Here is an 11,463-nt window from a genome sequence, read left to right as displayed (position 1 = left end):
ATAACCTACCTGCAGTAAAAAAAAAATAAGGCCAGTATAAATTACACCAGGTTTTACTGGGGTATATTTTATAACCCATCCTCTATGCTGCAAGCCAGTCATAACATCCCTATATATTAGGTAGGTATTGTTTAATTAAAAACAGAGATTGACTGATCTGCTCTGTCTTGACTTGGGAAGTAATCACAGTAAACAGTTGGTCACAGAGTACTTAAAAGCAAGATAGATATACAAGTGAATAAATACAAATAAACACATTAATAAAACACCCACAGACTTATTGCTGTAAATTTGCTTATGCTGTATATTTTACTAAGTACTAAAGCTTTTTATTTGTACAGTTAAGTGGCTACTCCAAGATGTGTCATTGGTGCTATCAAACAGACACCTCCCATCCACTGTGTCATTTGACCCATGCAACCTCCATGAGGCTGAACAGTAGATTCTGATCTCCATCAGACCCACCGCACACTCATATAATGCACTGCACCTACATTTGGGCTTATATTTAGCTCAGAACAACTCGTGCCATATTTACTCAAAATCTTTACTCAGCAGTCCTAAAACTGATGACACATTCTTTACATTGAATCTAAAAACACAAGCTTTGTTCAGGATGGGTTCATTTGGCAACATCTACGTCCTTCATGTATGCATGCTACTTGACATTGAAAGTCAAAAGTTTAGAATTTAGGATAAACTCAATAGACCCTTACATAAAAAATAAATAAGACATTCATACTTATATTAATATACTCAAGCTAAAGTGAATTGTAACAATACTTAGACCCAGAAAATGAACTATAATTCGTGGCTCATCTTAAATATGACAAAACGCTGACAATCAGTAGTAAATGAAAGAGGTATGACAGACATTCATAGTTATTTTCATGGTTTGTAGTTTATTCCATTACAGGCAGGGCAGTGAGGGGGAGGGAGGGATTAAATACATTCTCATTGTGGGGCAGGAAAGGAGGGGAAGCAAACCAGGTAAACATGGACAAGACATAGTTGAATTATTCTTCTTTCAATATAGACCAATTTGTAAATCTGCCAATAGTTTGAATAAATAACTTTCAGATGAACCTTTTCTTCCCTATATGTCAATACCGATATCTTTTAATATAGTCATCATCTCCTTATTGTTATATATTTGTTTTTCTACATGACTCTATTGGAATTCATCTTTTTTTTTGACATCTGCATAAATAATTACACATAGAACATGGTGCTGTACACATCATGGTGGAAAGCATTATAGTGCTTTCTTTCAGCAGTGTTTTAGTGTATGACTGGCTGCAAGCAAAGTTACTGAATGTAGGAAATTGCTGGCCCAACCTTAGTGTATCCTGTGAGAATCTACTGGGACTGGCAGCATGGTTTGAGTAGTGTCAGACTGTAAACTGGTTAAAACTGTCCGCTGTGAGTAATTACAGCATTTCTTAATCCAAATAGAGAGACTACGCAGATCACTATGGTGACTCCAGGCTTGACGGTGGCGCTGCACCAAAGGTCACTGTGAGCAGGCTGGCACTCTGCAGCATGTCTCACCACTATGAAACATTTGTAAAAAGAGCATTGTCACCATGCCATGGCAGAATGTCAAATACCTTTCCACTCGGACAGAAAAAAAAAAGCTGAAATATATAACTCCTTACATTTGGGAAAGTCTAAAAAGTTCCCAACACTGTCCCAAAAAAACTGAGATAAAAACCACTGACATCAAACCAATCTGTTGCAAGAGCAATAAGGATAATAATACCATCAAATATAGCAAGAAAAGTGATAACAACATTAACGGTAATAAATAATGCAAATTGTGAGCCACCTGTTACACCCGGTGATATGGAAGATTGTATGCCACGTACAATATTTAGAATTGGCACGCGTGATGTTCGACGCCATTCATTCAGTCCAGCCTCACGAGTGTTTGAGATGAACCACATTAAAAAGGGAAGCAAACATCTTAAAATGTCCAGAATGACTGAGAGCACCTTGAGAACAAGAGAGATGATATCCTGGGACACTTTAAAATACACAGTTTGGTCCTGTCTGGTGACCCAGGCGTTTTATAAGCTTCTATAATGTTTGAGTTCACATATATTATAATTTCTGGACATGTTTAGAGCTTATTTACTGTGATTTGATGATACGACTTGTTCTATATCAGGCATGCTACTCTGAAATGCATAAAGCATGCAGACCCTGACCTGGGTACGTTGCTAAGAGCTCTCCGAAGAGAAAGGTACAGTAGTTATGAGACTAAGACGACTGTTAGCTAATTCATCATTGGTTCAAACCCCAAGGTTCAGAGGTTGTGTTTTCCAAATAAAAGCCATGGCAGTGTTTTAAGGTCAGGATGGCATATTTTCTGTGGCGTCGCTGTGTAACAGTCTACATGGGAACCAACAGAATGGGAGGGAGATAATGAACTTAGCTTGTGTTTAAATAAAGCAATATCCATATACATATACAAAACTACATCTCATAAATACATTTGGCAATACAATGTATTGATTTTTTTGGCAAAGGGGGGTAAATTGAGCAATATGATGTGTGCAAGAGTATCCAAGTTAGTCAATCTAAGTGGCTTATTGACAATTTCGAAAAAGAAAAAAGAACTTCATGCACAATAAAGAGTAACCAAAAGACTCAAAAACATCCATAGGCGTCTGTAATAACTTTGTCACAATCACTACATTTTTAAGACACATGAATTCTCACCAATGTAACACACTTACTCCCTTTCTCAAAAGTCAATGCTTTAAAGACCTGAGGAACATTTCATAATGTCTTCTCACTTCTATTGATTGACGAATAAGTCCATCTTCACATTCCTGATATGAAAAAATAAAATGAAATAAAAGCTGGACAAGATTTCCGGAGCTGCTGAGGGTGCAGGACGTTGTACGGTACATCAACCCAGATGATGTGCCTATGCTAACCTCTTCTACAGTGTTAGTTTTTAAATCCCTGCTCAGTTAAGTATTCTCCCTTTGATTTTGTTAAGTCGGGGAATTGATGTAATGCTGACGCGTCCCTACGTGGGTGAGAGGACATTGTTTTGGAATGGCATTGTGAAGCTACAGTTATTTATATTTCACCCAACAGCAGTACGGCCCCCTGGCATGCAGAGAGAGGTATCTTTTTTTTCCTTAGTCATTGCAATATTGTGAAAATGCTATAAACAGCGTTCACACGGGACACCTGAAGAATGGGAATAGTTTGTGTTGTGTTGAGTTGGTCAGTCCAGTTCTGTCATCAGATCTCTGATGAGTGACTGCATTCCATCGCATGCATGTACTGTGATATGTTTTACATTTTGGATGCCTGCACCTCTCAATTTAGAGCAAAGGACATTGGAGTCTTGGGCGCACACTACACCATAGATGATAGTGTGTTTTCTTCAGAACAATGGCAAGGGCTAGATGTTCGTAGGGAGTGCATGGCTGGCAGAGCGCCCTCGCCGGGGGAAAGGTCGTTGAGCTCCTCGGACGACGACAGAGGGAAGGAGGGTGACAAAGAGATGCCCGAAGAGGGGTCCGCAGATCCAGCAAAAGTGCGTGGGGGCTTAGGGACTAAGTTAGGCTCCAGTGTTGCTCTGGCCAGAAGTTGTTTGTCATCCAACAGCTGTCCATCTGCAAGACACTCACCCTGCCCGAAGGAGCCCCGGCCGGACTCTGACTCCCCGTCCGACAGCTCCAGAGGCGGTGAGCTGCTGCCGTCCAGTCTGAATAGAGAGTCTAAGTACTGGGCGAACTCCAGCACTGCCTGGCTGGGGTTTCCATTGGATAGTTGGGGTGGAGGAGAAGAAGCTGCCGGTCTTGTCTCTGCACTTAACTGTTTCTCTGCAGTCTCCCAATCTTCATTTTCTCTATCCATCAGTCTACAACCAATGTGTGGGCTGAGGGGAGCGTTAGGAGTGCTCCCTGGGCTGTAGACACCAGGCATCTGTGGGTAATCCCCATCAGGAAGCATTTTTCGGTTGGCGTTAGGTTCTGGCTTGAAAGGCTGAGCCGAGGCGCTCTGATTTAGCAGAGTTGGGGATTGGTGTCCACCGTAGTGAGGTGTGGCGGGAGACAGCCGCATGGGGTAATCCGGGGTGGATGTGGATTCCATTGGGGTAAAGAAGGGCCCGATCTCGCCAAGGTGCTCTGGCGTTTCCTGGCAGAGGCAGTCAGCACCCAGTAGTTCAGTGCGAGAGCTGAGAGACGGGTTCTCCTCGGGGATTGGGGCATCCAAAGGGAACGGGAGGCTACACAGCATCGGTGAACCCCTTAGCGCAGCTGAGGAGCGTCTGGAATCTAGACTATAGAGGGATTCGGCGTCTGAGAGACTCTCCATGACAGCCAGAGGTGCTTTGCGGTCCCTCAGCTCCACTGTCAGGCGCTCCCGTGCTCCACGCAGCACTACAGGCACTGGGGGAGGAGGGCACTCAGAGAAACCATCCAGGGATATTTCAGACTGGGCACACGAACTAGAGGAGAGGAGAACAAGGGGTTGGAGAGTAGTGACAGGGAAAGGAGGGGAGAGGGAGATCCAAAACACAAGACAGACATGAAGAATGGGTCAAAACAACTTACGGAGGGTTAAAGAAGGAAGAAAACGGGAAAGTGTTAGTAATTAAATCATATCTGGATTCTACAGACTAGGTGAACACTAGCAAACACTACATAGATGGAAGGAAGAACAGAGAAAAGGAGAGACTGGGAGTGTATCCTAATGCTCTTGTATTAGCGTCTAATACAGGAGAGATGAAATCATATTTCAACCATAAATACCAGGAGTTCACACTGACTTTGGACAGGGGCTAAACCAGAGGGGGCGAGGTGGGAACTGAATACTACCATACGTTGCAACTGCTCTGTGGTCAGACAGCGTGCATGCGTGCATGAGAGAAGGGAGCACATTATGCAAAATTAATAGCATGCTTTGCTTACCGTAACAATGTTTTTTGTCTTGTGTTTTTTTTTTTTTTTAAACCCAACAGAACAGACAGAAACGATGATTTTGAGAGAACAATAAAGTAGCAGTTAGTAGCAGTAGTATTGTTGAGTATTGGGTAGAAAGTTTAAATATAATTAGACATATCCCCATGATTATCCCGACAATATAGGAAGAGTTGTGCTCCATTATGTATTAAGTTAGAGGGGAAAATCAATATACAGTGGAAAAAAACAGACTGTTTAAAAAAAAAGCACACCCACAGTGGTGCCTGGTGTACTAACCGAACACTACTGTTCCTGCGGTGGTGGGTTGTAGGCGTCGGCTGCTGAGTTTTTGATGTATCCACGAACATGCTTTCTGGGTTCAAGTCCACTTCTGTGGGGCTCACCATGATCTTGGCTGCTGACAGCAAAGCAGTTTTGCCTTTGTTGTAGTTCCCCAGCACCTGTCACAAGCACAAAGGGGTACACAGACACGTGACTTGACAGATAAAGGTACGAGGAGAGCAAAGAGAGCAGGGAGGATGTGCAGTGAGAATCAACATGAACAGAATAAGAATTGCATAAATAACAATGCACCAGCTCAGTTCTAACTGGACAAATGTCCCCACCCTCATCTAAGTTTGAATTATATTACCGCAACACTAAACCGACAGAAGATTGTGCTTGCCTGGTTATGTTTTCTACTCTGTACATAAACGACTGGAATCCAATATACTGACACCCAAAGTATAAATTCTTTCTTTATAAAAAAAAAATGTTTTTAAATAAATAAATTAAAAAGCCTAATTCCTCTGTCAGCAGGTGGTATGAAAAAAACAGAAGGTTTAGATTAATTAATAGAGCAATGTATAATCCACTGACCATTAATAGATTTGGGATCTCACACACACACACACACACAGTCAGTTTTCATGCAGCGACTCGTGTCATCAATGAGGTCCATGAATCACTAATGTCTAGTTAAGTATTTGGATCACCCTTAATAAGATTATAATGCTTTTCAATGATCCCAGAAACCACTGCATCTATATTTAACTGCAGATATGATTGCATCTATTATAGTGTTAAAAAAGCACAGTGCAGTTCAGATAAATGTAAGTGCAATCCAATGGTGAGCTTACACCTACTCCAACTGACATTAAACACCCACAATGGAGTCATGATGCACGAGCAAGGACTATACAAGACCTACAGTATGATAAAGATACTAAACCAACTGTATTTTAAAAACATACAAGAAAAAACCTTTCACACAAAATATCAGCAGTTTTGTGTTAATAGTTAAAAATGTGAGGAGCACAAACACCAAATCACATCAACACACAATTACATGTATTTGGTTAACTTTAATGAGTAAAAAACACATTATGGTATAAAAACAAGTGGAACACATGAAAACATACAACAAAAAACATACAAGTTATGAGACAATGGAACATAAAACTAAATGAAAAATCACAGGAACAGGCTCAGTAAGTTAAAAATGGCTTTAAATAGAAACGTGTTTATTATGTTTGGGTTATGCAGATGGTTATGGCTCACAAATGAAAACATGACAATGTTACATGAGTGAGTGTGACCAATGACACATGAGGACAACATTGCTGTTAAGTGATAAACTACAGCAAATATTTGGCACCACAATGACTCAACAGAAATGACACCGAGCACCGAAAGAGAGACATTTATATCTACCCCCACGGCCATAGATTCATATGATGTATATAATTTACGAAAGCACATTTTGACAAAGCATTATATAATGCACGGTGGAGAACATTAAAATATGATTCCAGTTTTCCCCTGAGTCTTTTTAATGAAAGCCCTCCAAATGTGTTCGCCTCAGTGAGCAGCAGTTTGACAGCAGAGCAGTGGTGCTGAACAGAGGGCTCCATATGTTCACATGTGTTCCCCCGTGTTACTCCATCTGCTGCTGATGAGTAATTGACAATTCCTTGAAGGGATTATGATTGAGAAAATTCTGAATATGTGCTTTCAAAAAAAAAAAAAAAAAAAGGAAGAGAAGAGCTGCAGCGGCTGAACGCAGCCAATAAGGAAGAAAGAGCAGTTAATGTGGAAGAAATTAGGTTACCATGGAAACTTTGCCAATACAAAAGAAAACTTGTTAGAAAGTTCATGCACACAGCACTTGACCGAATGTACCGCAGCTGTGCGAAGAATAGAAGAAAGAATGAAGGGTTGATACGAGGAAAGCTGGATGATGAATGTCATTAACTAGAGAAAGCGTGAGTTGGTTTGGACTCATCACACAGGGTTGTAAAAGGCTATTTTTAACTCTACAGTTTAGAAGGGATCACATATTCTTGTACTGTTATACACCTTTAACCTGTGATGTGTTCTGGGGGCTGTGTCGTGATGGTATTCACCCCATCACCTTGCTGTTGTGTACACGCACGCCTTGCCTCAACTTGCTTTTTCAGCTGTTAACATTCTTTGAGTTTCTTCTCGCCGTTTCCTACTTTTCCTGGAATACCCTTTATCGTCATGCGGATAACTTGCCCGGACTTGCACCTCGGCACCCAGGCACCAGTTTTTATGCGCGAGTGGAAAGAGCAAAAGTAAGTCTTAACGACAGGAGAGCACATTTTTCCAATCTTACCTCAACTGTTACATCAGTTGAGCTGCTTAACATCGTGGACTTTATTGCCTTCGTTGAGTGGAGGAACTGGCAGGTTCTTTCCACATCCTTTATGGTCACTTGTAAATGTTAGTACCAGTCATTTTCCAACGACTGACACCAAATCCTGAGTTTTAACATCAGGCCAAATGTTGCTCCTATTGAACCTCATGACATCACGTCATCTTAGTCTGGCCATTTAGTCACAGTACTAATAGCAACACTGACAGCTTTAAAGAGCTTGACGATGAATTATTCATTTAACCAAGACACAACTACATTGATACATGTGTTGTGCAAAGAGGCTAATGAAGGTCCAGTCTATACAAGAGTATCAGAAGGACTGTTTGGCACTATTTGTGAAGAGCTATGTGTTTCACTATCGTAAGGGGAGAGTTTTCTGTCCGAGCACAGTTCTTCTCATCAGTTGGCATTTCGGAAACATGAGCAGCAGTCACATCTACACTAGGGTGAGAGTCGGGTGGGTCTGATTGGGTTTGTGGAGGAATGCATGAATCATCTTCAACCGAGAGGGCTCCTGAGTGAGAGCTGGAAGGACTGTTAGAGAGGGGGGGGGAAGACTCCAAGCACGGCTCTGAGGCAGAAGTACAGTCTGACAGAGGAGGAGTAGGGAGAGAAAACTCAGCATCTGAAAAAGAGGAAGAAGCAACAACAGTCAGAGGGATAGGGACAGCCTCGGTTTCTGTGAGCGATGCGGCGCGAGTCGGGTCTTTGTGGGTGGGAGAGGACAAAGCAGAGGGAAGAGGACTTGAGTTTAATTCTGTTTGCGAGGTTTTGAGCACAGTGGTAATGCAGGTGGGTTGAGTGACTTCCAGCTCCTCTGGTTCTGGGTTTTCCTGCTCAGACAGGGGACAAAATGGTTCCAGTACCTGCAGAAACATCAGAGGTATCATACTACAGACTAGGCACACAGACGTAAACTCACACACATTTACAGAACTTATAATCATTCATCCAGAGACATAACGATACAAGGCTGAGCCACAACAACAAAACCAAGTAAAAACTGCTTGTGCACAGAAAGGAACAAACGTACAACTTCAGCAACCAGAAAGTGAAGTCCCCACAGTGACACAGTCACATGCAAACATACACATTAATACCCTGGTATCAAAACAGATCAGTGCCCGTGAAGATCACCCTAATAAAGACCACCATAGAAAACAGTGAGTGAGAAGTTCCCATGCTTTGAAACTGGAAGAAAACAAACAGTGTGGTAAATGAAAGGTTAATGATGGGTCACATGCATCAATTGACCAGAGTCAGATTTTATCTTCCAAAACCTTCAAAAATTCATTTTAACTGAACACTTAAAGGGGCATACCACTGAAAAGAGAATCCGCAGAAACCTAAAGTTTTTTATTTTCTGTCTTTGCAAGAGTCAACTAACCCTACAATGTGTTCCGACAATTGTCTTTTTGATTGCTGCGATGATCAATCATAAGATGGGTATATTTAAACGCCTGAGAGATGATAAATTAATCATCCATCTTCAGAGCTTTTGCTATGAATGTCTATAAAAGGTCTTTGTAAGGCATAAATGACGAAAGGTTTTCACTTTTATTAATGATAATAACTGGAACTCTCTATAGAAAAACATACACATACAGTAAATGTATAACATTTATACATGTATGTAGTTGGATATAGTGGTTTCTATTTTAGGAGAAAGCTTTTCAAAGCATCATGGTAAAGATAAAATTAAAGCCCATCTTTGATTATCCAAATGTTGGTATTTGTAAATGTTCACTTTCTCACAGTGCTCTAGTCAAACCCATTAGCCTCAGGAGCTACTGACATTTACTGTCAAAACAACAGTGAGTAAAACACATCAGCAAATATATGAAATAGGAAGGGATTTAACAAAACATATTATCGGTATAATATAACCAAAACTCAATTTCTAGCTCATCAATCATCCAGTGTTGGAAATCAGGAACAAGATTTAAAAAGTCATGTCACCACCATTTCAAACCCCCCACCCACAGAATCCATCTGCATGCACACAGATAAAAACAGACCTTGTTTAGGCCCTCCATCACCATGTGTGGCATGTGCTCATTGAGCATGGCGGGTGATATGATGACCTCATCGAAGGCCTTGTTGTCCCCCCACAGAGCCGAGTAGGTTGGCTCCTCCTGGCCACAGCTACAGAGCGGGAACAAGAGAGAGTCTGTCAATCATGATGAAAGGCAAAGTGAACACACATGTTGATTTAGCAACAGCCTGCCTCAACATCCATGTGGGAGAAGCATAATCCAGGCTATGACACCACTGAGGAGAATATTTTGTGACAGACCTATTTTAGAAACCAGAACAGACTCCCAAGACGGGGCATAAAGCTCACTAGCTGCATATAGCAAACTGCAAATGATAGTAAGAAGAGGAGGAAGAAGAGGATGAACAGAGAAGAAGTATCCAGTAGTGTCATTGCAGTGTTCTTTTTAATTCCATCAGACATAACAAAGTCACACGAGGTTAACATCCTGTCGTTAGGGTGAACTGGCCAAACCACTTCTGCCTCATGGTTTTTCCACCAGCTTGCAGAAGGAGGTTAAAGATGTCAAGGCCATTTTCTTCTGTGAAATGGCAGATACACGCAGCATCATTGCAGTGGCACCGGACTACTACAGGTCAAAGATCAGGTTGTTGCATCTCCATGAACTTCCTTTTAGTTAATTGGCTTCCAGTGGTGGTCTGCACTGCAATGAAATGTATTCTGGCCTTGGATAACAGACCAGCTGATGCAGGATGTTTGATACGAGTGTCTTACACAATCAGCGTCAACATTTAATTTTCTCTGAACATTATTGATAAAAGATTACCCGCACTGTCCCCAGTTTGCAATGTATACCTTTTCCCACTGAGCTGCCAGTTATTTCACTCCAGGTGTGAACACGTATATAAGATTTGCTTTGAGTTAACGGTGTCCACGCATCAGTTATACGACCACTTCACTTTGTGCGGTGGAGTTGTGGGGTAAAAATGGATGTTTTGCACAAAGACAATCTCTAAGTGCCAATACCACTCATCTGAATCTTATACAGGTAAAACAGTAGCAGTAAAAATGCAAATGTTATAATCTACAAACCGCTTTCAAATCAATGTTCTCACCATGTCTCTGGAGGATGGTTGTGCACCACGTGGATGATCCTGCCAGGGGGGTAGAGGGGGGTGGAGGCTGAAAGGGCAATGCTGAGGTCACTGGGGTGGAGCCACAGGCGACTGCTGGGAGGCGCTGCTGGCTGAGACTGAGGATCTTCATCCTCCACTGGAAGCTCTGATTTCGGGATGCATTTGGTGCCTCCCGCAATGATCCTCCACTGTAGCAAAAGAAAAATGCATTTTAGTTATGAAACATAACATCTGAATCTAAATATATCTTCTGTACATTGTATGCGTTTCTGCAGCAGCCAGGGGTTAACTCAATGACGCTTTAATTACAGCAGAGATACTATGACTGCAGTTCATTTTAAATCAGCCACTGCTAAAAAAAAATGCAGCAGAGTTGATGCTACTGGGTTAATGTAGTTGATTTATATACACACACACGTGTGAAAATACAAATGTGTTGTGAACTATTTAATCATTCATTAGTATTTGTACAGTAGAGATATGCTTTTTGTTAATAGTCCATAAAGCTGTACCCCATATTATTGACCAGCTGACAGCCTGCTGTATCACTTTCTTATATCTTTCTTTTTGATGTTTTCTTAGTACAACAGGTCTACAAGTCTACAAGTCGGTCATCTTCTACAGTGTCAAAACATTAAGTCACCTTTGGCTTGTTACTTTTCTGCAAGACTTCCAGAAGGTGGCGTCGGAAACCCTCCAGTTGTGACAGGCCGAGCCTAT

The 11,463-nt window shown here is 41.5% G+C and overlaps 1 protein-coding gene across 2 annotated transcripts in view; it reads right to left on the bottom strand.

The window, feature by feature from the left end:
* Positions 1 to 882: 882 nt before the first annotated feature.
* Positions 883 to 11,463, bottom strand: part of dagla (diacylglycerol lipase, alpha) — a 33,004-nt gene continuing 22,423 nt past the window's right edge. Inside the window, exons 16-21 of one of the 2 annotated variants that reach the window (XM_029455763.1) lie at positions 11,387 to 11,459; positions 10,723 to 10,931; positions 9,630 to 9,756; positions 5,229 to 5,392; positions 4,941 to 4,958; positions 883 to 4,477 (exon numbers count right to left, since the gene is read on the bottom strand). In XM_029455763.1, coding sequence (XP_029311623.1) covers positions 3,379 to 4,477; positions 4,941 to 4,958; positions 5,229 to 5,392; positions 9,630 to 9,756; positions 10,723 to 10,931; positions 11,387 to 11,459 — 1,690 coding nt within the window. In that variant the 3' untranslated portion in view covers positions 883 to 3,378. The remainder of the gene's footprint in view (positions 4,478 to 4,940; positions 4,959 to 5,228; positions 5,393 to 9,629; positions 9,757 to 10,722; positions 10,932 to 11,386; positions 11,460 to 11,463) is intronic. The other variant, XM_029455771.1, reaches the window with a different exon arrangement.

The sequence above is a fragment of the Cottoperca gobio genome, chromosome 3 (genome assembly GCF_900634415.1).
Source record: "Cottoperca gobio chromosome 3, fCotGob3.1, whole genome shotgun sequence".
Classification (NCBI taxonomy): domain Eukaryota; kingdom Metazoa; phylum Chordata; class Actinopteri; order Perciformes; family Bovichtidae; genus Cottoperca; species Cottoperca gobio.
Note: the sequence above shows the minus strand (reverse complement) of the source record. Positions and strands in the feature narration are given on the sequence as shown.